Genomic DNA, 24,827 nt, shown 5'->3' on the forward strand with positions numbered 1-24,827 from the left:
CCATCCTTTTCTCTAGCATTAACTTCTTGTTCTACTGCAATTTCCTCTGCAGCAATAAAAGACGATTGTCAAACTGCATTTATAGATTCATTTGCACTCTCTGGTCCAGGAAATTAATTTCCTTTAAGGTTGTGTTGTATATAGCAAAGTTGTGAAAGTTGATAGCATGAGCCAACTCAGGGCCAAGCTAATCACAGTAGACCTTAATTCATTGACAGCCTGATATGCAAGGCAGCGATTTCAACCTCACCGATTACCTTGGAATGGCGTAGTCATATGCCCAGGCAACCACCACCGAGTCTTCTCTTTTCACTCGCCTCACTCACTTCCACAACCTTCTCTTCTTTATTTATCGAAATACCATCAAACCACACGAAACCAATCAAAATGGCCAACCTGAATACTGGAATCCGTGGCAGACTCGATGCTCTGCTGAAAACTGTCGTCGAGATCAAAAGCGGTCTTTTGAACGACGGAATCCTGCCTGATCAGTTTCTGCAGGACAACCACATACGTGTCATTGACCATGATTTCACAAACTTTGGCGACGGAACTACTCATACCTCGCCGATTCTATTCAAACCTCGCCCTTTGGTCTTTTTTAAGAATCATTACGTTGACTTTAGCCTCATTACAGATTCAGTCCTGAGACCACGTGCAATGCACTACCCCACGTCCGGGGGTCCTCTTTTCGGAGATGAGTGGCTGAGTAAACGCGTCCTCGACCCTTCTAACCGTGTAGGTATGTATACCGAAGCGTCTGCTCGCTATCTGCACCAATGGGCATACGGTCATGGAATTCGTCAGGGGTTGCCGCCAGGAACTCCCAATCTATCTTCTCTTGTTGGGATATCACCAGTGGGGTAAGTATGGCCATTCCAAACTTGTAACTATCGATATGTCTAATACAGATATCCTACAGGAGCGGGAGCAGCTTCCACGCAGAAGGTACATTTATTGACCTGTTTGATGGCCATTCAGTTCAGAGATACACATCCGACGTACTTGCGTACGACAGTGAGGCACAGGGCGTCAAGCCTCATCTAATACTTCTAGGCACGCAAGAAAATACGGGCTGCAATGGATCCATGATGTATGGCGAACTCGTGTTACTTATTGCGGCTATGATAAACCGTGCCTACCAAGCCGCTGTGGTGGACGAGGTACCTGACAAGGAAGACGTCGTAGCACATATAGAGAGGGAAGAAGATCTCTTGTTCAAGGATGAAAAGAGTTTTCCTGTGAGTATTTTCTATCAGGGTGGCCCATCTTAATATTAATGCGATTAGGTCCTCATGGTCTCAGTCGTCCGTCCTCAACATGCACGAATCTTCTATACTTGCATGGACGGCGAAGACCTGGTGATTCGACAATCCGAGTTATACAGCTTGGAACAAAAGAACGACAGGACTCTGGATTTCCTCTCAAGGTTTCTCCTAAGCAGCCCCTTGGACGAGCAACTTCAGCCACAAGGTATGTTCAAAGTTCTTCAACCGCTACAACATGTACAGGGTCAACAAAATCCAAAACAGCGAAAGCGAAAGCGGGATGAAGCAGGAAGCCCTAGTTCTTCAGAAAAGGAAAACTTTCCGGAGGAATAATATACAGGGGTCATCTAGCGAGAGGAAGCATTATACTATTTTGGCAACGAAGCAGTTTGTTGTATGTCGCAGGTCAAATAGTTGGTCGTATATCGCACGCCAAGCAGTTCAACTGGCCGCAGCTTGCTATCTCACGATACTAGCAATCAAGAAGTTAGCCCGCGATTGCACCTTCTTCATTTGTAGCTTCCTTGTGTCAATTCTTAGCAATCAAGTAAATAATGAACCCTCCCCACCCTTCATTGGCTGAGTCTCTTTTACTAACACCTGGTATTTTAATTTATGGCTGCCATTTCCGCGCTATTATTAAGCAAGTGCCAAGATCGACAACGATCATATATCATGTGACCTGGGATAGAGTTTGAGGGCGAGTCGTTATTGGCCGCGGTGATCGCCCCTAAACCGTCGCAGCCCCACCGCAGCGTGACGAACATCGTCGACGGACTTTCGCTCTCCAACTCTCAGACACCCTATTACCGACTATATTCTCAAGAGAACGCGCCCTGAAAACACCTCGTCCGACCAATCGAACTCGATAATCGATATCCTTGCCCAGCCGCGCGTCCACTTTTGCTCGTCGTTTCCAACCGGCGGGGATCCGTTACAGGTTTCGGGACGCCTCATCTGTTTTCGTGTTCCGGCCGACCGCTTTACGTGCATTATCGTCCCATCTCACCCAGTTCAATCTGCGCTTTTACGGTGGAGGAATTCAGAATGACGGCATAAGCCCAAGAAAAATTAAGCCAATTAACACAACAGTCGGCTTCTTGCGATACGGTTAGGTTTTCATGTCCTGATGCAATACGGCCGTATTGCGAGGACAACCCTCGCTCGAATCTCGATTGGAAGGTGAAAATGGACGTTGAACGGCGTCAGATATGGGCTCGACCAACGTCGACTACGACCATAGATCCGTCGTGCACTCCGTTTCTGCTGCCTAGTAATGGTGAGTGAAATTGTCTCGCGGCTTTTTGTTTTGCAGTCCATCTGATGATAATCGTCTCTAGGCGTCCTTAGTATTAATGATACTTTTACGGTGACGATTTCTCGTGACGTTGTCTACCAGCCGGTTTGCACTGGCAACTCCGATGACAACAACAATCTGCCTTCGGCTATTCTAAACACAAAAGACCCGTTTTCTGCCTCCGTTGGGCCGCAATTATATGCCATCGGTTGCATGACCGTTGTCAGTTATCTTCTAGTCATCATCCTTCTTATTACGCCTCGAACTTTCTACATTGGAGGCCCCGGCGGCGGCGGGAACTTTTTGGGCCGACATGGCATGATCAGTGGCTCCTACAGCGGGAGCTCTTCCATCGTCGGCGTCGGTGGGCGTCCCTGGCTGCAGAAAGTCGCGGCGCTCACAGTTGCTATCTCATTGACTATTGCAACGGTCGACTCGTTTCGCGTGGCCGAGAGGCAGTACGCCAGCGGTTACACGGACGCGACAGCGCTGACCCAAGAGGTCATCGACGGCACCGAGATACGCATCGTAAGGGTCATATCCAGCACTTTTCTGTGGCTCGCTCAGGTCCAGACGCTGATACGACTGTTTCCTCGACATAAAGAAAAAGTAATGATCAAATGGGCCGGATTCGCCCTGATTGTGCTCGATACCATATTTTCTATTTTGGATAATTTTGTCTCTCACGGATCCAACACGCACCCACGATTGTTTGATGATGCAATCCCGGCTCTTTCCTACCTCTTCGAGTTGGCCCTCAATCTGCTATATGCTGCTTGGGTCATCTTCTATTCATTATCAAAACACCGATTCGCTTTTTTCCACCCAAAGATGCGGAATATATGCCTTGTGGCAGCCCTATCACTGATAGTCGTCTGTATTCCTGTGATTTTCTTCATCTTGGATATCGCGTCGCCTGATGTTGCTGGGTGGGGAGAATACATTAGATGGGTGGGCTCTGCAGCTGCTAGTGTTGTTGTGTGGGAATGGGTCGAACGGATCGAAGCCCTGGAGCGCGATGAACGCAAAGATGGGATCCTCGGACGGGAAGTGTTTGACGGCGACGAGATGTTGGAAGTCACACCATCGACTGAGGTGGACTTGACGGGCGGTCGCGGAAATGACGGTGGTCGAGGAACAGGAAGTGCGTGGGGAGGAGTCATTGGGCTCAACCACCGGCCCTTGCGACGGAACCATCTTGGCTTTCAACTCGGCGGTCGATCTCGACAAGGCGCTTCCAATGCGAATGACAATGACATGTCAACGACAGCAGGCCAGCCTACGCGGCCTCCAGCAGCAGTGACTCCTATCAGCCGAGCCGACACGACTAGTGCTGCCTCGACGGTTTACTATGTTCGCTATCACCCCGTCACCACCCCGACTCCGCCAATCCCCATGGTTCCAGATGAGTATGAAGGTGATTCGGAATCTCAACATAAACAAGCCGAAGTTGGCTATGAGAGCCGGTCTTCTGATCGAACAAGCAGTGTTCCTGGCGATCACACTAACACGGCCGGTCCTTGGACGAATATGATTTTGGCATCCCGAGGATATTCCTCTTGGTTTTCAGCCGCCAATATATTCAAGAGAAGACGAACGTCTCCGCCGCAGGAAGTAGTGACAGCACAGGAACAAGAACAAGAACAAGAAGACGACCAAGACCCACACAGCGAGGGCGAAGATGAAATTCAGGACGAAAAGGAACCGACACCCCCCACTATTCAGTCGCGAATGCAACACGCCCTGTCTTCCTTGCCGCTCAACCCCTGGCAATCGAGTTCTAACACTCGTACACAACGACCCTTGACTGTGACTGTCATTCCACCCCGAGATAGATCTCAACAGATGTGGTCACCACAGCGTACGCATGATATGCACGATGCGCACGAGCCAGCACAGCCACAGAGTAACTCGCACGACCAGACCAACTATCCGACGAGAGTAACGTCTCCAAAAGTGACGTCGACTCAAGTGCGACGTGCTGCACCATGGGACACGTCGGCACCAGGCAGCCGACAGACAGACAACAGTCCACTTGTATACGACCCAGAAACCGCCGCTCTCGTCGGAGTCGGGCCAAGCTTTAGCACATCCACGGCATCCGATCGTGGACATCCTACGTCTGCCAGGGGTACGTCGTCCGGTGATGACACGTTAGTTGTCCCTCACCAGGTGCAACGCATCTCATACGAATCCAGCTCGCCCTCGGGGTCGCTTGAATTGAGCCCGGCGGACTTTCGAGCATCTGGCCGATTCCATCCTGAAGAAAGGGATTTGGAGGCGGGAACCCCGCCGATACATCGTCGGGCTGGTTGATTTTATGAAATTCGCAAGGTCATTATTATTTTACAAGATTTATTTTTGATACCTCTTTGAGCAAGGCGTTTATGTGGATGGGTGGGATAAAGAATTTATATATTTAATATATCATTGCATCTATTGTATATAGCATCATCATATTAGGAGGATTTGGGGCACATTTTATGTGCAGCATTTAGGACAAACATCAACGTTTTTGATTATACCAAAGGTTCTATAGCAAGACTTGCAAACCGATCCGTGGCATTCACTATTATAAATTCATCAGCAATTAGAAATGTCATTCTCAGAAATGCAGAATCTTTTTGGCATACGTACCGATAGATATCATGATAAACCCAAACTCATCCGTCTCCTCCAACCACCGCTCTGTTCGCGAATCCATGGCGACACCAAGCTGAACCTTATCAAATTCTCTCTGCATATACGCTCGACCGTTCCAGCGAGCTAGCCATCGGATATACAGCGAGTGCCATTCGGTTTCAGACCGCGCGTGCCAGAGGACCTTTGCGGCGGGGGCGGGTATGAAGCCGAGTTCTCTGCAGTTGAAAGAGGGGATTTTGTGGTAGACGGCGTAGGCCCAGTGTAAGAGGTAGAGGGACAGCACGGCACGGCGTTTTGAGGTTACATGGACCCATGCTTGCCATGTTGGTAGGGTTTGTTGGCAGTGGTGTTGCTGCTGCTGCTGTGGCTGGTCTTGCTCTTCTGGGAGGAGTAGGCCGGTGTCGGTGGCGTGGTAGGCGACTTGTTGAATGGTTAGGAATAGTTCGTGATTTGTTGTTATATCCCCGCTAGATGGTTTCGCGAAGAGGAGCATGATGGTGTACATCACCATTGCTTGCAGGGTGGCCAGGAGGTCGGTTTCATCGTATTCTTTGTACTACACCAATGACTTGGTTCAGCGGGTGAACACATATAGAGAGTAACCCCCCAAAATCATGCAAAGATTTAGAACATACCTGGTCTAAAAGATAGGTTACTTCTTTGATAATTGCCGAGCGTACAATATCCTCGGCGCCCTCGCAGCAGCCATGCCACATTTTGGACAGGGTGAAACACTTTGCCAGAGGCAATGGCAACGATGTACTACCCTCTCCTCCCGCTTTTAGCTGCGAGAAATGAAATATAGGTGGATATTGGAATTCCTCGGCGATCATGCGGGGCCAGGTACGCATGACGCGGAAGATGAGTTCCATGCTGTTCCTGGTCAGATCTGTGAGAGGGATCTCGGCGATTATGTATGGTATGACAGCCAGCGGACCGAGTAGGTCTGGATGCACCTCGCAGCCGGACGGTCCTGTAGAAAAGTTCAAAAGATCTGCGTGTGCCAGAGATGGTATTGGGTCTTGGAAATTGACAGTGTGGTGGTGGTGGTTCTGATCCGGGGTTGATGTGGAGGGGAAAGGGAAGTTGATGTTGGACAGCGCATCATCACCGGAATCCAGTAGATGCGCCGCGGAGAAGGATTGGTTATTGTCAGTAGAAACCCTGCTATCCTCTAGTGGTTGTTCAGCAGTACAAATTTCGGAGATGTCGTTCAAGCTGCTATTATCCGAGGCTGTCAACACCTCCTCCGGGGGGGTCAATTGGCTGTTGGGCGAATATGTACAGTGAATTCCCCGACTCACACAGCGTCCACAAAACGGTCGACGAAGGTCACATTTTGCCTTGGCTAGTGCGCACTGGTTGCAAGATTTGCGGCGAGCATTCGACAGTGTCGGTTGGTTGCAGCTCTTTCTGGTATGGCGCACAAGCGATGATTCTGTCTCGCGGGTCAGCATCGGACGTCCGGGTTCTCCATGTTGGTGGTTACAAAAAAGTTCGCACTATTTGAGAATGTCCTGTTGCACCTGTGGCATTCGAAATGCATCATCGGTTCCGAGTATTTCCTTTTGGGTGGCTGGGAGGGCATTGTACGTTTAGGGAATTTTTGAGAAAGGAAGAGTGGTGGTTACTTCGATGATGAACATTTAAACCCGGGTGCTGCGGAGCCGGCTGACATATACATATTTATACCGATAGTCAACGATCCAGGTCGAAAAAAACCATACATTTGATATTTTGTGATTACAAATTTCAGCTCCTCTTCATTATACCTGAAATAGGCATGAACGAGCCCACGCGAGTCTGGGTGTCCCCATCCGGGATGGCGCGCATGAAGGAATTCTATCGTACTGTCCTCGCGCCACTGGATTACAAAGAAATGGTCCACAATGATGATAATACCTTGATCGGATTCGGCGACGGCGATCATTTGCCAAGCTTGTATCTGAAAATTGCGGCGGATGGGCAGGAGTTTTCGTCAGAGTATATAGCCATTGATGCAAAAGGTGAGTTTATCCCCCCAAAAAAGGGTTGTTGGATGTTGATATTGATATTGTACGGGGCAGACCGTGAAGAAGTTCGTGCGTTCTACAATATCGCGATGTATGTGGGCTTGGGAAAAGCTGATAACTATCCATTTTTTCATGGTTTATGTGCTAAATCAAGATACAGACAACAGGGCGCACAAGAAAAAAGTAAACCGAATCTTGGTAGCGTTAGAGCCTTGGGCCAGCGCTGCTATACCGCTGCTGTCATCGACCCTGAGGGGAACGAACTGGCAGTAATTGACGGTACGCCATACGACGATTTGCGACAATGGCTATAACCAAATGGTCATGACGGTATGAAATTGGATCTAGCCGTCTAGCCCTAATCAGTTGATGCCCGGAACTCCGAGTTCACGCTAGACAGCTGAAGATGAGAGTCAATAAGAGGCCAGTGTCCCTTGTCGGAACTTTTTTTTCAAGAAAAATAAATAAAATTAAAAATAAAAATAATTTTTAATTTTCATAACCAGCCAAGTACGTTCAACACGAGATACCGCAAAAATGTCCAAAGTCTTGGTAAGCCTACATTACTACTTGAAATACCAACTGCAATGATCAAACCCTAATTAACATCAACTACGTCTAGATCACCGGCATCACGGGCTACATTGGGTTCCAAACTCTAGTCATCGCTCTTGAAAGAGGGCTCAGCGTGCGAGGTGTCGTTCGCCACCACCGCAACATCTCGAAACTGCAGAGCCAAAGCGCACTCATTGCTGAATGCTATGAAAAAGGACAATTACAGTTTGCGGTTGTTCCTGATTTTGTAGCCAAAGGGGCATTCGACAATGTTCTGGACGGTGTCACTGCGATAATACACCTTGCATCGCCGTTGGCGGTTGAGGTAGATATATCCTTGTTTTGAAGTGACCCTGTTTGGCTTATACCTTTTTTTTTGAAAATAGAGTGATGATTTTGAGTCGGCAATCATTGACCCAGCGGTATCCATGGTGAACTCTGTGCTTGAAAGTGCATCTCGAGTGCCCTCCGTGGAGCGTGTTGTCATCACATCATCTTGTAGGAACCTACGTTGCAAACCGTCCCGAGCCTCTTTAACAAGACTTTAGGCGTCACTCTGATTCCATTTGAGTGGAACTTCAACCCGGACAACGACAGACTGTATACATGTTTGTGCCCCAAGTCGTATATCGAATGATTGCATTCTCACATGTTTGGACTATAGCCGATGATATCAACAACAACCCCAAAAGGCCATTTTCCAACTCAATGGAGGCATACTGGGCATCAAAAGCGCTTGCCCGGATGGCAACCCGCGACTTTGTCCTCCGCAAGAATCCTCAGTTCGACTACATCAATCTCTTGCCCTCGGTGGTCATCGGGCCGGACCAACGCATCTCTAAAAACGCCGAGTCCCTTTTGGAGGGCACAAGGGCTGCAGTGCTCGCACCAGCCCTGACAAGCTCTCTCAACTCCTCATTTCCATACGTCGGCGTACCTGTGCATGTCGCCGACGTAGCGCGCGCCCACGTCGATGCGATTGACAAATTGCGTGTTCCGGGGAATACAGAGTATATCTTGTCGTCTGATACGCCGGAGGGCGTTGAGTGGGATAGAGATGTTCGGAATATTTGCGAAAAGTACTTTCCAGATCAAGTTAAGAGTGAAGTGCTTCCCCTGCAGGGCTCGCTGGCCGCGATCAAGTGGCGTCTTGATGGGGCTGCGACGGAGAATGTGTTTGGATGGCGGTTTACGAGTTTTGAAGAGACGATGCGGCAGCTGGTAGCTCAGTATCTCCATTTGAAGAGTCAGGAGTAGTGGAAGATAAATTTAATAATAATTGACGTATTATGCAACTAAAATGTCTATTAAAAAGCCCAGTTACCTTAGTCAAAACTTAGCAGATGATTCAGCCAGGTCCATTAAACACGCCTTCACCAAGAATTCCCACTAAGTGGTCCCTTTTTAGTACATTGGATAAAAAAATGGTCAAAGAGAATCTACTAGCTCGGCGAGGCTGAAGAGTTCACTAAGCATGCATGTATGGAGCTGGTCAAGTCTTGCACCCGGATCTCCGGGTTCAGGACCCAGCTCCTGATGCATGCTTTGTAAGACTTCCATGACCAGTTGACTCAAAGCTATTATTGTAAGTAAATTAGGCCCTAAAATTGGTCCACTAATTATCTTGAATACAGCACTGGTACCTGGAGAGGAATGTATATAAAAGCTCATGTTAAGCTCCTCCGTTTCAGAAAATGTAGATTTATACAACTGTCTTTGACTAAGTTTTAAAATGGCTGGAAAAGAGTACGATTTCATGCTCTTCGGTGCAACGGGGTATACTGGTCGTCTATGTGCTAAATTCATAGTCAAAAACTACAACACCAATACCAGATGGGCTGTGGCAGGGCGTTCTCCCGCAGCCCTTAAGCGTCTAGTTAGCGATTTGGCCGTGTTGAATCCGGATCGGACACCACCAGGTAAGAATTGTCCTTTCTACCCGGGCTATTCTTTACTTATTTGACGTGTTGAAAGGGGTCGTGACTTTTACCAAGCTGGACGAAGCCGAGATTGGGCCTCTGGTCCAAAAAACTTGTGTCGTTATCAACGGCATTGGGCCATTCCATCGCTTTTCCACGCCGATTGTAGCAGCGTGTGCTAAATCTGGTACTCACTATGTTGACTTGTAAGTTAGAAGCCGAGTTACTTCTTGTGTTCTGAATAATGACAGTTTCTACTAGTACCACCGAAACTCTGTGGATGCGAGATATCATAGACAAGTACGAGAAACTTGCTGTTGAAAGCGGCGCAGTTGTAGGTTCCTCAAGACCTTACAACAGTTTCCCTCTAACAGGATTAGTTGATACCGGGGATAACTCCAGGGGGTCCACCCGACCTTCTTGCATATCTCATCGCTTCTGAAATTCTCACTATCGATGATTCTGGCACTTCTGAGGTGATCAGCGCGGGAAAACTAGAGTATGTATCTGTCTTGATAACACCAGCCATAAATGATACTGACACTGGACAAGTATTCAAGGCATGAGTGGCGGTTCTGCCACAACGGTTCTGGATTCCCTTGCGACATGGGGTCCTTGGTGGTTTCTCTTTGGAAACTCATGGATACTGGCACCGCGGGCCACAGTCCCTTCAAAGATCCCACGCCCACCGTTCATGTCCTGGTTATTCGGCTATCGACAGGTATCCGAGCTTGGAGGTGCTCTGACGACCTCTTTTGTTGGGATAAACAACGAACCCATCGTACACCGCAGTTGTGCAAAGAACCCAAAGCTCTATGGGACGAAATTTCACTTTAAGGAGTACCTCCCTGTGGGCAAGTCTAGGTGGAACTTCTTGTCAGCGGGTTTTGTTCACTTCTGTACTTACTTTGGAGTGCTTGTGATCTCTATCCCTCCATTGAGAGCATTGCTCCGAATGTTGTTACCAGCTGCTGGGTTGGGCCCGGACATTGCAGAAGCACGCGCTGGTGAAAGCGTCGTCTACCATGCTGTTGGGATACCGAGCAGTAGACAAGACATGAGAGCGCATGCGGTGTTCCAGCGACAAGGGAGCCTCTATGAATTCACCGCGCTGATGGCGTGTGTGGCAGCGCGAGTCATCCGTGATAAGACTGCCATTCGGGGGTTTCAAGGGGGTTTTTCCACGCCGTCGTCCCTAGGTATGGAATATGTAGAAGCTCTAAGGGGTGCTGGTGTGGAGATAGGCGTCAGTCTTGAGCCATGTAAACTGCTGTAATAGTACCATCTGAGTTGTTAGAAATGAAAGAGGATGTAATTGTAACATGCATTTCTGTTGGCTCCTCAGGATATAAATCATAGATTGACTGCCCGAAAGAATTTCGGTCTTTTGGTGCAGCTGTCAATACGTCATGAGATAAACGGCATTGCGGCAAACGTAACCGAGTCCGAATCCCTTTAAAGAAGACATACGGGAAATAGACACACGTGCGCATGATGACGACCAGCAGAAGCTTCTCATTCGAGAAGGGATTATCGACATCGATGATACAGGAGAAAAAAAAGACTCCTAACCCTATTTCTCGGTTTGGCACGCCCAAACCGGTTGAAAAAATGATTGGTCTACAAAATATCGCAGCCGTGGAGGAGAGACTTAAAAGACACGACCTCTTTCGGAAAGTACGTAGTCAGGATCTATAATTATAAGTATATACTAACAAAATGTAGATTGAGTCCTGGGATAAAATATTGAATATCCAAGAAAGAAGAAGTGATATACAGTTTCAAATCCCAGAGTCGCTAATCCGTATACGATTTGATTCAATAATGCGAGAACTACTAATATGGGAGCATTGGAGATTGCAGAACCTACTTAAAACTTGCCCAGATTCAATCTGGATGACAACCGAAGCTGCTATGAAATATGAAGTCAGCGACGACAGAAAAGGCTTGCTTGTTAAATGGCAAAGCCGACTACGCCATTTGGTACGCCAATGGCAAGATACAATGCCCTTGGTAGTGGAAGCTAAGAAAGAGGGAAATTTCTCTGATGGAATTGGCCAGAGATGTCTCCGCGTGCAAATCCACTTCAGCGCACGCATGGATACCTCAGTTATCGTTTACAAGACGATGAAATGAATACCCAATAAAGGGTCTTTAGACCGCTCTTTTTATACTGGAGTTTTTGGACTGCTCTTTTTGGACCGGAGTTTTTATATACGATATCGGCCAATTGCTTACTAATCTAATTACAAGGCGGGCCCGACTAGCGCCAGCCGCAGCCGCCAAGCGCCGCAGAGATCGCCATCCAGCTCAACCGACCAGTCCTCGCGATATCTTCATTTTATTTCTTGTGCCCTCTTGCTGCACATGTTCCCTCGCCTTCCCACATCTCGGTCAATGCAGGGGGCTAACCCTGCCCGCGCAGCCCACAATGGCCGCCGTCAACCGCAACATGTTCGACGCCAGCGTGCGTGCAGATCAAATTGGCAACGGATCAATGGTTGTGGTAGCTTTGCCGCTGAACCTGGTCGCTCACATCGTGTCCTACGTGAGTCGCACGACCCTGGATTTTACAATCCGGCGTTTTTCGGCCACTGACTTTGTCTGCGCATAGGTTGAGGAGCCCGGCGACCTTGCTCGCATGTGCCGCACGTGCCGGTTGTTCAACTACATGGCCCTCCCCCACCTCTATCGCAAGATTTCTCTTACCTCGTATGGTCGAATCCGGTACCGAAACGAACAGCCCGAGGGATGGGGCAGTGCCAGTCCCTTCTTGATGGGACTCGACGTCCTAGTGACCAAGCCTCAGGCCGCTCTCGTGCGCTCCATGACCCTCCGCGGCGAGTGGAAAGAACACGATCTAGAAGAGTATTCGAGAGTCGGACGAGTGCCAGACTCGTCCATGGTCCTCAATATTTCCGTGAGGGCCGCTCTTGACCGCACTGTCAACATCAGAAGCTTCAAGTAGGTTGAGATTCGCCTCTACCTTGTAATTATTTTTTACGAGACGGACCGTATCTGACCATGTATGATGTGCCATGCAGCTGGGATCTGAATACAAAGTTGCTAGAAACGGTATATCTGGGTCTCTCACAGCTATCCAAACTCACCTCATTATCCATTCGCTTCCCAACAAGTCGACATCCGCGCCCTATATACGTGATTCCGGCAATGCCTCATTTGCGCGCCCTCAGAGTGACCGATATTGACCCGCTTTGCTACCCCGACGATATTTCCATTCTTTTAGCAAAAAGCCGCCGCATTCGAGAATTGACGATGCACTGGTCGCCACGGATGCGAGAATTCCAGGAGCCTAGTGTTCTTGTTCATGACTACTTCCGTCAGTGCACCGCTGAGCACTTGCCCATGAAATTACGAAAAGTGGCGTTTTACAACTTTTATGCCCGCCGCACATTTGACATGAACTCTGCGTTCGAGGAAGATTTGATTGAAGACATGACTTTTATCAGCAACTGTGGCGCCCCCGCCGGCACCGAGGAAAGTCCATACTATCTGTCGTTTGTCGACCGCACGTGGCAGGTTGCTCCTCAGCCAAACACGAAATGTTCTTGGAAGAGCATCAGACATGACACATTGACCAAAGAATTTTGCGAATTTTTATCCGCGGTGAAAGGCCTGCAAAGATTATATTTTGTCAACCCCCCTCGAACACCTAGCGAGACAATGCAGAGCCCGCGGCAGACCGGAGGGCAACTGACGAGTGGTCAGATGTTTAACGGCGCAATGGGAACCTCTGCTATGGCTTCCGTGTCTGGGTTATCTCGAGGCGAATCCGCTTCCTCGTCTCCTCGCTCACCTTCTACGAATCTCAGCCCACATCTCCAACTTCGCGACTCCTTCTTTATCCCCATCATTACAAGCAATGGCGCCACTCTGCGCCATCTTGTCCTTCCTTCTCGATGGCCGCTGTCAACTTCACTCATCGCTCGCTTGGTGCGAGCCTGTCCTAATTTAGAGCAGCTTGCAATGGCTCCTGAAGTCTCGGCCATGGAATCTTTTCAATTACTTATCCCGTTTCTGCGCAAGCTTACTGCAATGCGAATCCTCATCGCACCTGGAGAAAGATCTTCTGGTATTCAACCCATGTCTCTACGTGCCAACTCGCCAGCGCCTTTCATAAGCTTTTCCGACTTGGCCGACCTCGACGATCGCTTACACCTAGAGAAGATCAGCGCTTTATTAGCTGACAGAGATATCCACAGTACCTTAAGGATAGCGGGATTGGGCCACAGAGGCTTTGAACTTGGCGAATTCTACCAGATCCCGGTATCAGATGCTAGTCCTGCGAATGGTGTGGATATGGAAGATCATTCTCGAGACACAACGGATGTAGCCTCAGGCCACCCAGGGCCAGTCATCGCTAGTCCTCTTCCAAATACTATATCTACTCTTCCCAACCGACAACCTTTTCGGTCTCCGAATACATCTGCTCCTGGGCGAGGTTCAAACGCGCCAAAATCCGCTTTAGGGAAGCGATCTTGGGAGGAGGCATCCTCCCCGAAATCCGCTGCTGCGGACTCTCCGTACGATTTCACGATGGTTATGGACTCTGATAATATATACGAAACCCTCCCGTCAGGCGAGAGAGTTGTTTGGCGGCGTCGGGTGCGGACGGCCAGCCCGGAAGTGCTCAAGAAATGGGAAATTTTCGCGCTTGATTCTCAGGATATGGAGCCTTCTTTCGACTAATAATAATATATAACACAACAGCTATACAAGTCCAGCTTATAGGCTTATTTTTTAAATTTTGTGACATTTTACGGCACACGGATGGGGACCAAATTATACAGGACGTCGTCGGATAGAAAAAGCTAAACACTTGTGTTTGACGCATATATTTTAACCACCACACCGCACCCCCCATATATACCCCGTTTTTCTGTTCGACAAGGGCGTTGGCTAAAAGGACAATTGGGGAAAGGGTTGGTTACCTTGCATATATACATTATTTTGTACATCTATTTGAACGATAGCGATCAAACTCCACTATACATACCAGTTGACTCAAATCCACACTTTGTATTTCAATATTGATTGATTGGCATCTAGAGCATATGCCATCGAGTATCATATAGTGTTGGATAATCATAGTGCTGGATAAATCCGGACCTCTGGTTCCAAATGCATCTAGGAGATCTTATCTTTTCAATATTGAGTAAAATCTGCAAGCTCATTAGAAGAGCGACGAGTGGTAGGCGGCTAGGGTAGTGATACATCTGACCGCCCTCGTAGTGGCCCCTTCGACGTTGAATTGTTTGAGATCGATTGCACATATTAGTAGTAGTATAATTAATACACGATTTCCACATGCAGGTGGCCCTTGCTCGCATTTAACCTGGTGGTGCATTGCGTCAGCGACTGCAGGTGGCCAGTTAAGATCTAGGCATGCCCTATTCCCAAAAAGGAAATATATTAACATTCCAGCCCTAATTCGATAGCAACCGCCTCTGAAAATCACAATTATATTATATTTAACATAGGTCCGTTTGAATCAATAGTCATCGAAAAATAATCTTCAACTATTCAGTTTGTATTCTTTCCTAAAAGTAGTGGATTGAGAAGTCATAGATTGTGTCGATCTGCTGATCCCCCTTTCGTCGGTTATTTGAGTTGTCTCTATTTCCTTTTGTCTTTTTTCTTCTTCTTTCAGATTGATAATTTTGCAGATATTTTTCCCTAGCTCAGCTCACTCTTTTACGGACAAGTGCCATACAAGAGTTGTCAATAGTCGTCTTTTGCGTGTCTATTCGTCAAGGAGCGCCGAGCCGTTTCAATCACAGGCCAAATTTGGAGGCCTCTATCTGCTTGGTAGGATAGAAAAGGCAACTATGATTTGGGGAAGCCATGTCCAGGCTGCACTTTATACATGTATTGTGATTGCCCTGGCATCAGCCGAAGAACATACGAACAAGCACAAGCACAGATCTTCGATCGAGGTTACGCTTGTCCCGGATGATGAATTCTTCGTGGTGCCTATGCAAATTGGAGACTCGACGCTGAATCTGAGTATCGACACTGGCTCTTCGGATTTGTGAGTTATAACAACAAAAAACAGTCGTCAATATTGTACTGATATTTTTGATGCTAGATGGACGTTTTCATCCAGACTCTCGCCGGCCGAGCAAATTGGACACAACCTCTACAAACCCTCTCGTCACGCACAGCACCTCGACCATTATAATTTCACCACGTCGTACGCAGAGGGCACAACTGTCAGCGGCACCGTATATAAAGACAAGATCAAGCTCGGAAGCCTCGAGGCCCTGAATTCATCCGTGCAAGCCGCCGAAGACGTGCCTATATCGTTTGTCACACAAACATCACGAGACGGTATCTTAGGGCTTGGATTCGGGAATATCAACACCGTGAGGCCGATACCTCAGCCAACATTCTTCGAGAGTATCAAAGATGAGCTGGAAACCCCGGTATTTACGACTGCACTCCGGCGCGAGGGAGAAAGAGCAGGAAGCCTTGATTTTGGATTCATCGATCATCGGAAATACAAGGAAGACAACCTCAGCTACACACCCGTCAACCAATCCGATGGCCTCTGGGCGATTCGTCTGGATGGATACACGGTAGGTGATCTGACAAGCAAACAGTTCCGCGTCGAAACCGTCGCTGTCGACACGGGCACATCGATTCTCATGCTACCAAATCAAATCGTGCACGACTACTACGCCCAGATCCCGTCGGCGATGAACGAGCCATCCATGAACGGATTTATATTCGACTGTGACGAGGATATCCCCAATCTATCGATGAAGATTGGGGATTATACTGCCACAATCCCCAGTGATCTCATGGCTTATGCGAAAGTAGGCCAGCTGCATGGCGAAACAAAGTGTTTTGGAAGTTTGCAGAGTCAGAAAGACCTGGGGTTTTCAGTGCTAGGTCACCCGTTTTTGAAATGTCAATATGTTGTTTTCGATATGGGAGGGATGAGGTTAGGGCTAGGGAAACAGGTGGTTTAATTATGTGTAACTAGAAACAGCCACACTTGGTGACAGTAGAAGTTGATATTCGAGCGGGTATCATATATCGACTCTACACCGAGTGATAAATACAAGAGAAAATTTTTTTTCAACAAGCAAAAAAGACCAAAAGGGGAATAAATAATCAAACGCAATTATAGACAAAAGCAAAAACTCATTACATCATCAATATGTACGGCTTAATCAAATGAAGGAAGGGTGATCATTGCTCGGCATAGGATCAGCACCATCAGCAGCGCCACCGCCACCAGCAGAGCCGCCAGCATGTCCATCTTTATCGTAGCCCTCGTTGAGGAGAACTTCCAGCATATCGAATTCTCCTAGCATCGGGCCAGTGCCTCCCAGTCCCTGATCAACTGCCCCCGTAGAATTGTTGAAGAATTGATCCAGTGGTAACGCAAACCAGTCAGGGAGGCCACCTTCGTGCACCATTGACGCGGGCTCGTCAAGCTTCGGGGGTGTATCGTTGGGGTCGTAATAGCTATGGTAAACCGAAGGGGGAGGTGGCATAAAGGAAACCCCAATGTTAGACGAATTGATGGGCTGAGCCGGGATATTTGCTAAAGGGTCATGGTAGCTTGTGACGGGTTGATTGGTATGGTCAACATGATAATTAACATTGTGGCCTGTATTCTGTGGATGTGGCCATTGGTGATGTGCTTCCCTACGGATCTGTGGGTTGTCCTTGGTCGGCCTGGGAGACGAAAGTCGCGAGTCTGGTTGAGAATTGCGTTCATTCCCCTCGCCATCAACGCCTCGATCTGTTGGTGCGAACCGTAGAAACCTTGTGCGGATGTTCGTTGTCAGCAGCTCCAATAGGCGAGAAATCGTATTGCTAAGGTGAACATCGTCAACAACACAGGTTCGTAGAGCTTCTATAGTTCGGTCTTGCAGAGCTAATGACACACGAACGTCGTCCTCGGTTGCTCCCAGAGTAAATGTCTATTTCAACATGTTAGACCGGAATCTCGCAAGCTAGTGTATAGTTGAACTTACCTTGAGAATAAAAATCATCCCGGATAGGACTCTGAAGAATGTTCTGACAGGGCAATGCTTCAGATGATCCCCCGGGACGAGGCCTTCGAGCACAATTGAAAGGATCCTCCGCGAAGCATCCACCACTTCTTGAATATACTTCTCGTTGACACGATAGAGCTCCATAAGCACCCGAAGGGACCCGGAGGCGGAAGATTTGTTGGATGGTTCATTATTGATTGCTGTCCACCGTTCCACCACTGCCTGCAATGCCAAGCAGTTGACGTAGACACCTTGTCATGGTCAGTTTAAAAGTGTTTAGTAGTAACGTGTGGGTGACTTACGGGTGTATTCGTATTCGATAGCCAAGATATTGCGCATTTGAGGAGACACTATAATTGTTCAGTTAAAACATCCCAAAGTCAAGTCGGGTTCACTTACGAGGAACACTCTCCATGTTGGCTTTGAAAGCCTGTAGCCTCGGAATGAACTCGGCAATTCGTTCCTTATAACGTCCAGTCTGGATGAGCTCCGATGATTTCTCCTTGGATGGAAAAAGGTCTGAATTGCTCAGAGACATGATCCTTGATATCTGGACCCAGAGGTCCTGCATCCGATCCGTGGAAAGGTCGACATCAGAAGCATCTTGCGGGGATAGTGGTTCAATATCACCGCTCCATTTGTCCAGCGGCAGCATTGAAGGAATACCAAGCCGCCCACTGCTTTGCGTGATATAAACAATTATGAGCCGGCGCACTCGGCGTTTGCGCATTTGCTCTTCGACAGATTCCTGGCCGCTGAGATCCTTCAGGTCAAATACGCCCAGCTCAAAGGCCAGGGCTTGCGCAGTGCTCAGCAGCATCCATGACATTCGATCTGAGCGCCATGTGGGCTCCAGCCATTTCTGAAAGGCAAGCCGCCCTTCAAGACCTCCGCCAGGCTGGTTTCGACCTTCGCCGTCTCCGTCACCACGTGTCTGTAACAGGGCATCCGTATCTAACAAAGTATTCTCGTCATCACCAGGAGGGAAATGCAGGTTCCTCGGATGCCAGTCTGTCAGTATAAGGAGAGCTTCTACTGTGCCCAGAGAGCGTAGGTTGCCTCGTAAAGACGCCGATGCTGGAGGGGGTCCGATGTCAAGAGACCTAGGGGTGCTCATTCCGACCGAGTTGCCGGCGAATTTCTCTTGTCCCCAGAACAGACGTTCAATCATTCCACGGAGGTATGCCCAAAGCCGGTCGTGGATATAGTAGCCTCGAGTGTGGGAACCATCACCTTTCGGCTTCATATGGCGCGAAGCGGTTGTCAGCATCGCTACTGCCAGTACAGGTTCGTCGGTGAGCAAAGCTCGGTGAGTAGAGGGTGGAGAGAAATCCGGAATCACGATTGGGCTTAGTGGAGCGAGATGTTTATAGTAACTGTGTGAGGGTTAGTAATTGAATATAAATGGGCATATAAAGTTCTTACTATGCAACGTAGGCCATGGCTTCTTCTACAGTAAGCCATCCGGCGCGAACGAATCGCAGGCGAGACCATGCTTTCACAGCGTCCAGGTAGCCAGGATCCTGAGTCGGGCTCACACCGTGCTTCCGGTAATCTGAACCATGCGTATTGGCATATCCTTCCGCTGCGGTAGAGTGCTCAGTTTTGGTATACGAGTGGCGGGCATTTCTCGAAAACACCCCGGGGCCCGTTGGGATTTGCCCGCCATATGAAGCACCGGATTGACGTGCTTGGTTTTCCAGGTTTTGGCGATTCAAATCCTCTGTCCTCCCCGCGGCTTCGGACAGCAGGTGCAAAGCATCATGGGTGTTAGAAATGGTGGGGAACAGCAAATCGGCTGCGGTCTTGTTCATGACGTGCTGCCTGCTTTCTATCCCAGCTGAAGCTCGACTTGGCATCGAGTATGTCCCCGACGGCTGCACGTTCTTCGCGTCGCGGAAGTGTGTCGCCGGCTGAGCGCTGGGCTGGTAATGTTCCTTCTGGGCGACCGACGCTGAGCGATGGACAGAGGACGAAGGAGAAGTTTCAGGCCATTGCGGCTTTGTAATGCCTCCTCCACTCGCCTCATACGAGGCAGACGAAGGCGGCGCATACGGCGACTCGTTGTTGTTCCCGTTGCTTCCTATACTTGGCGACTCGCTATAGGACACCTCGCCGATCATCATGCGCCTATCGCGCCGCAGAGGACCGTCTGGTTCGTGGTCGGTGGCATCAGAGGCCTTGCGCTTCCTCCTGGTCGCGGAGAATTCGCATCGTTTGCTTTCGCGGCGGCATCGCACGCATGGTGGAGGACGCGGGTTATCGACGCCTGTCAATTGTCCAGGTCAGTATATATAAAACACCGAAAGCAACAGGTTAAACGCACTTCCAAGATCGCACTTGACCTTGCGTTTACGACACGGGTCGCATGCCTGGTATCCGCGACGGTGGGCAGCGGCGGCCGCAGCAGCAGCAGCAGCGTCGGAGCCCTGGTAGACAGCCTCGCTGTTTGTAGCGGTAGCGCTGTTGGGCAGGACATCCTGCATCATCTGGGCATCGGCAGTGGACTCCATCTCCATCATGCTGGTGGTCGGCATCGCCTTCTATCGGCACGGAGTGGGTGAGGTCGCGAGGGAATTGCCGATGCAAAGCGAGCGACAGCGTGCATCAACTTATCAAGGCGGTCACGGCGGGGCTGATAAATGTCCGAATCACCTGTTCTGACTCAACCAAGTCCACTCCGCAGCAATACACTCGCAATTCTCGCAAAGAAGAAAATAAAAATCGGGACAGTGTTATTATTATGATTACGGTGCACGAACAATAGCAAAGACCCGTACCCCAGAATTCGCTTGTCTCCGGCCCCAGCCGGCCAAATGCGGGGAGATCTCCAGCAAATTTTGCTCACATACGACCTCGATTAATTTTAGATAATATTAACTAAGACCCAATAAAAGTGGTTCGCCTGTTGATTATTATTGATTGATTTACACGTGCAGTTGAAAGCCATGCTAGATGGCTGCTGGGGGAGATCAAGGGAGATCTAGGGGTGGCGCCCATTAGCAGTTAGGGTAAATTCTTCTCATGAATGGTAAGCTTTTTTTCTTCAAATATCATTCGCCAATGGTCATGTGTCCAGCGTATGTGTCCAAGTACGTAGATTGTTCAGCTCAGCCCGTTTGCCAGCGGAGGAGCCATCTTAGCGAAAGGAGATGTCTTTGGCAGCCATGTCCTGGCTTTAGAAGGATCATCGCTGGCTGACGGCATTCTAAAGTGGTGAAAGTCAGACGACAACTGCTGAGAAAGCACAGTGTCAGCGCTGCCAAAGCTGTCCTGGCTCCCCTGTCTGGACAGAGCCGGCGTCCGTCGTCCGAGGAGTAGACCCCGGAAACCGCCAGCTTTTCTGGCGGGGAGCTCACTTGTGCGAGCGGTCAGTATGTAAAGGAGGTATTTGAGGTTCGGCAACGTGTGGCGGATATCAAGAACTCTCAGGCCAGCCCGGCTCATCAGGAATTCAATGTTCTTGTTCAATAAAAACACTCCGTATTCGAAGCGGTACTGGACGTTAACCGGATGAAGCGGAAAAGTCCGTCGCTGAAGAGCAATAGAAACCGGGTCTTGAATAAAGCTACTCGACAGGTACGGCTGGATAGGATATGGAAGAGAGACTGAGAGGTAGAACGATAAAAGATGAACAAGGTGTGCGGTGTATCCAAGGGCCGCTGCCACCGACTCTCGGTCAACATCGTCAAACGATGAATTGGGAAGAGCCAATCCGGCAATGGTAAAGGCGAGTGTTTTACCTGGGATAGGTTCGATCGGATATATAATCAATAGGTCTTCAGAGATCCGGCGAATCTGGCCTTTGACATCTTCCTCGTTTCTTTCTAGCAAAGAGGAACTCGAAGCCATTTTCAATCGTGCATCAGGCAAGTGGCTATACGTCTTGGCTTGAGTCTCCCGACCCATGTCCATGGCTTCTCTCCTGGCCCTGATGCTTGCGAGAAGGTCGTCTCTGCGCTTCACGTTCCACCGCACTTGCTTCCTCTCCAGGGCGGTGCTTCTTTTGACCAGCGAGGCCTTTTCCTCAGCTTGCGAGACGCGGTCTATGAGATCAAGAGCCGCGTGATTCTTTTGTAGTATAGCATTGATTTGAGATTCCAGTTTTCCCCTCGTAGCGAGTGCGTCCTGGACGCATTCATCCAAATTCGCCAGGCGCATCAAGGCATCGTAGGAGGAAGTAGGTTGGGGTTCACCTCGAAACGCGCCTTTAGGAGCACTAGTTGGTGCAACCGACTGAGACGGCGGCAGACCAGTCAAATTCGTGAAAATTCCTTCAGGAAAATGGAAAAGGATGCAATTGGTTGGCAGGGGCTGGTGAAAAGCTTCCAGCGATTTACCGACAAATTGTAGAGACCTGAGACTAAGTTGAAGCTCAAGCAACTGCATGTACTCGCTCATCTGCTCTGATTTAGCCCATACTTTAACGGTCAATTGGTCCGATCGTGAGACATAGGGCCCGCATTCATTGAGGTCGAAAAACCGAAACGACGGGTTCATCGCGTTCTCGATGACCTCGCTGATATACACAGGGTCGTCAATGCCATCGCAATGGATCGAGAACCACGTATTGGCAATTCGACTGCGAGAAATGTCTTCTAGCTTGATTTGTCTGTTTTCCGAGTTCGCGCCGCTCCAAAGCAAGGTGCTTCTTCTCCTGCGGCCCAGTCGCGACTCTGGAGCTCTGTCGTCATTGTCTTCGCTATGGGGCTCACCAGGATCCTCGGTAGACGATGATTTGAGGTTCGTGTATGAGCGAGAATGAGTCAAATTTCGACTCTCAGGGTGCGCAACGAATTTATTGGGAGATCTCAGAGACTGAGGAATGTCATCGTCGTCGATGGTCTTTCCGCGCGTCCGAGAGGGAGGCGAAATCAACAAGTTGCGAATTGATATGCCTTGCAAATGGCGCAGCTTCCTTTTCTAGATCCGCGCTCACTGTCATCAGTCACGCGCTCCTTTAAAAATAACAGTAAATATAATGAGAGGATTAAAAGGGGTTCGCACCGCGGAAAAGAGCAGCTGTTTCTCGTGACGGGCGCCCGAGTCAGACATGGCTTGACGGTCCTTATGCGTCAAACAGAGGTGGAGTGGGCGACTGGTTCATCGTCTGCGCGTGGACAACTCGAAGCATGGCAGAAAGACCAAGGGCTCCATCAGCCATCGCATTCTCCAGCAGGTTAGTTGGTGGTGGTTGTTGGGTGGTCGTCTTTGCTACGGCGACTTGACGCGGAAGCAAGCACCGCCGAATCGGGCTAAGGCCAGCATCGAAAATTGGAGCCGAAACTGATAAACCCGATTTTCCTGCATCAACAACACCACCACTACCACAACTACCACCACCACCGCCACGGCCAACCTGCTGCTACCAACTGGTGCTGATGATCCTTCACACGAATTGCCTGTAGCAGGTCTGGCAGCTTTTCGTCCGACTCATTCAACCGGGACACAACAATGAGACAAACTCTTTCCCGGATAAGGGTCAATATCGGCCGGTATCTCAAGAAGGTGAACTTGGACAACTTCGTACTTGGCAAAAAACCCTCTGCCGACCCGACCAAGAAACCAGGATGGGTTCTTGACCCGACAAAAATTCCAGCCTGGAATATCACCCGTTATCCGCTACTTAAACCCGACACTATTATCCAAGGAAGAGTCCGCGATCCCAGATCCAATGCTGCGAGGGAATTCCAGAGGCAAGAAGGTGCCCGACTGCGAAAGGCATTGAACCGGATCACCCATGGCCGGAACATCTTTGTGTACAGCAACATGAGAACGAGCCAGGTCGTTTACTCACTAACCCGATCCCTTGAGGTGCGTTTACGCATTTCCTTTTCTTTTTTTGTCCTTTCTGGATCAATGGAACGAAGCTAACAAATTGATGTGTAGAGAAACAATGTGCTATCACAATTGATATACCACGGAAAGAAAACAGTGCCAGCCTCCCTCCGCAAGGACATGTGGGTTCCGTACTACTCAGTCCATTTCGACGACGCCAAAGTCGGTCTTCGAGCCTTCCATCTTCTGCGCGAGTTCTCTACGCAACGACAACTTTCCCCGCCCAAGGAATTGGTCTCCACATCCCAAGCGTGGCTGGACAAGAGACGACCCAAAGAGCCGGAGGAAGCCAAGAAATTCGACGAAGAATACGAGAAAAGGGTGGGACAGTTGATGAAAAAGAGGGACAGAGCCCGTGCGGTCATGAACCAAAAAGCCACTAGCGTTGCCGATATTGCCGCCATAATCGCCATTCAGGAAGAAGAAATCAAGAATGAATTCGCGTCTGGCAAGAGAGGATACATGACGCGCAAAGCGCGGCAGCGCAGGCGACAAGGAAGAATGGCGGATCAACAAGCGTCAGAGGCGGCCGCCAAGCGAGTACAGGAATTTGAGGAGCTTGTTGGATACAAGATTGGCGACATTACTGGGATCAAGGAGTACAACCTTGAGCCACAGCAGGTCAAGATTCTGTGGAACGATATTCACGATGCCCAGTGGGCCAAGACCTGGCCGGACCGTGTCAGCCATGGCGTACTGGATTTAACCCACCAGCACATCATCCCGGGACAAAAGCGCGATGGGAATGATGATATTCTAGCCGAGAATGCGTTTGCAGAGGGAAAACCAGAAGTTGTAGAGGAGCAGGCCACCACCCAGTGATCAATGGTCTATATTCTTTCCTTTCTCCTCTAGTGTGTTTCTCTGTCTCTCTCTTTCTCTCTTTTTGTAACATATGTATTCTCTACGTGTCTTCACTATGTCCATTTAGCTACATGTACTTTCTGGCGCCTGAGAGGTTAGACTTTGTAATCTGACTAGGTTTTTTGATATCAATTGACCAATTGACATCGATGTACTCGAATGATGTTAAAAAGGGAACCCCATTGTCTCGTGACATCGATTGATAGAAATGGATGTATCTCATTACGAATATCAATTTTATGCATACAACACCTATGCGTCGTCGGTTAAGAAAAAGTCATTAAAAGCAGGAGAAATCTACAGCACAGTTCAACTAGAAAATTGTTGTGGATAAGATCCATTGATCTTCCTCGGATAATATCAAACAGATTTCGTTATACCCATTTGCAACTCCCCCA

General features: G+C 49.0%; 11 protein-coding genes across 11 annotated transcripts; 8 read left to right on the forward strand and 3 right to left on the reverse strand.

The window, feature by feature from the left end:
• Positions 1-387: 387 nt before the first annotated feature.
• Positions 388-1,601, forward strand: TRUGW13939_05443 (uncharacterized protein; the record flags this gene model as incomplete). The annotated part of the gene is made up of 3 exons (XM_035488606.1): positions 388-863; positions 923-1,241; positions 1,290-1,601. 3 exons carry the CDS (start codon positions 388-390, stop codon positions 1,599-1,601), a joined length of 1,107 nt encoding a protein of 368 aa, XP_035344499.1.
• Positions 1,602-2,456: 855 nt separating this feature from the next.
• On the forward strand, positions 2,457-4,881 carry TRUGW13939_05444 (uncharacterized protein; the record flags this gene model as incomplete). The annotated part of the gene is made up of 2 exons (XM_035488607.1): positions 2,457-2,547; positions 2,609-4,881. The coding sequence occupies 2 exons, from the start codon at positions 2,457-2,459 to the stop codon at positions 4,879-4,881; spliced, it is 2,364 nt and encodes a 787-aa protein (XP_035344500.1).
• Positions 4,882-5,084: 203 nt separating this feature from the next.
• TRUGW13939_05445 (uncharacterized protein) lies at positions 5,085-6,665 on the reverse strand (the record flags this gene model as incomplete). Its single annotated transcript, XM_035488608.1, has 3 exons — positions 5,085-5,134; positions 5,203-5,764; positions 5,844-6,665. 3 exons carry the CDS (start codon positions 6,663-6,665, stop codon positions 5,085-5,087), a joined length of 1,434 nt encoding a protein of 477 aa, XP_035344501.1.
• Positions 6,666-6,991: 326 nt separating this feature from the next.
• Positions 6,992-7,534, forward strand: TRUGW13939_05446 (uncharacterized protein; the record flags this gene model as incomplete). The annotated part of the gene is made up of 3 exons (XM_035488609.1): positions 6,992-7,214; positions 7,275-7,311; positions 7,381-7,534. The coding sequence occupies 3 exons, from the start codon at positions 6,992-6,994 to the stop codon at positions 7,532-7,534; spliced, it is 414 nt and encodes a 137-aa protein (XP_035344502.1).
• A 223-nt stretch (positions 7,535-7,757) lies between these two features.
• TRUGW13939_05447 (uncharacterized protein) lies at positions 7,758-9,032 on the forward strand (the record flags this gene model as incomplete). The annotated part of the gene is made up of 5 exons (XM_035488610.1): positions 7,758-7,772; positions 7,843-8,100; positions 8,162-8,273; positions 8,324-8,383; positions 8,440-9,032. 5 exons carry the CDS (start codon positions 7,758-7,760, stop codon positions 9,030-9,032), a joined length of 1,038 nt encoding a protein of 345 aa, XP_035344503.1.
• Positions 9,033-9,507: 475 nt separating this feature from the next.
• Positions 9,508-10,970, forward strand: TRUGW13939_05448 (uncharacterized protein; the record flags this gene model as incomplete). Its single annotated transcript, XM_035488611.1, has 5 exons — positions 9,508-9,694; positions 9,750-9,900; positions 9,956-10,028; positions 10,075-10,193; positions 10,247-10,970. The coding sequence occupies 5 exons, from the start codon at positions 9,508-9,510 to the stop codon at positions 10,968-10,970; spliced, it is 1,254 nt and encodes a 417-aa protein (XP_035344504.1).
• Positions 10,971-12,125: 1,155 nt separating this feature from the next.
• Positions 12,126-14,404, forward strand: TRUGW13939_05449 (uncharacterized protein; the record flags this gene model as incomplete). The annotated part of the gene is made up of 3 exons (XM_035488612.1): positions 12,126-12,242; positions 12,309-12,658; positions 12,739-14,404. 3 exons carry the CDS (start codon positions 12,126-12,128, stop codon positions 14,402-14,404), a joined length of 2,133 nt encoding a protein of 710 aa, XP_035344505.1.
• Positions 14,405-15,543: 1,139 nt separating this feature from the next.
• Positions 15,544-16,689, forward strand: TRUGW13939_05450 (uncharacterized protein; the record flags this gene model as incomplete). Its single annotated transcript, XM_035488613.1, has 2 exons — positions 15,544-15,746; positions 15,804-16,689. 2 exons carry the CDS (start codon positions 15,544-15,546, stop codon positions 16,687-16,689), a joined length of 1,089 nt encoding a protein of 362 aa, XP_035344506.1.
• Positions 16,690-16,893: 204 nt separating this feature from the next.
• TRUGW13939_05451 (uncharacterized protein) lies at positions 16,894-20,264 on the reverse strand (the record flags this gene model as incomplete). The annotated part of the gene is made up of 6 exons (XM_035488614.1): positions 16,894-17,652; positions 17,707-17,978; positions 18,030-18,077; positions 18,127-19,103; positions 19,153-19,996; positions 20,054-20,264. The coding sequence occupies 6 exons, from the start codon at positions 20,262-20,264 to the stop codon at positions 16,894-16,896; spliced, it is 3,111 nt and encodes a 1,036-aa protein (XP_035344507.1).
• Positions 20,265-20,832: 568 nt separating this feature from the next.
• TRUGW13939_05452 (uncharacterized protein) lies at positions 20,833-22,782 on the reverse strand (the record flags this gene model as incomplete). The annotated part of the gene is made up of 2 exons (XM_035488615.1): positions 20,833-22,650; positions 22,735-22,782. The coding sequence occupies 2 exons, from the start codon at positions 22,780-22,782 to the stop codon at positions 20,833-20,835; spliced, it is 1,866 nt and encodes a 621-aa protein (XP_035344508.1).
• A 399-nt stretch (positions 22,783-23,181) lies between these two features.
• On the forward strand, positions 23,182-24,387 carry TRUGW13939_05453 (uncharacterized protein; the record flags this gene model as incomplete). Its single annotated transcript, XM_035488616.1, has 2 exons — positions 23,182-23,541; positions 23,617-24,387. The coding sequence occupies 2 exons, from the start codon at positions 23,182-23,184 to the stop codon at positions 24,385-24,387; spliced, it is 1,131 nt and encodes a 376-aa protein (XP_035344509.1).
• Positions 24,388-24,827: the final 440 nt, after the last annotated feature.

This window comes from Talaromyces rugulosus, chromosome III, assembly GCF_013368755.1.
Source record: "Talaromyces rugulosus chromosome III, complete sequence".
In the NCBI taxonomy this organism is placed as follows: Eukaryota; Fungi; Ascomycota; class Eurotiomycetes; order Eurotiales; family Trichocomaceae; genus Talaromyces; species Talaromyces rugulosus.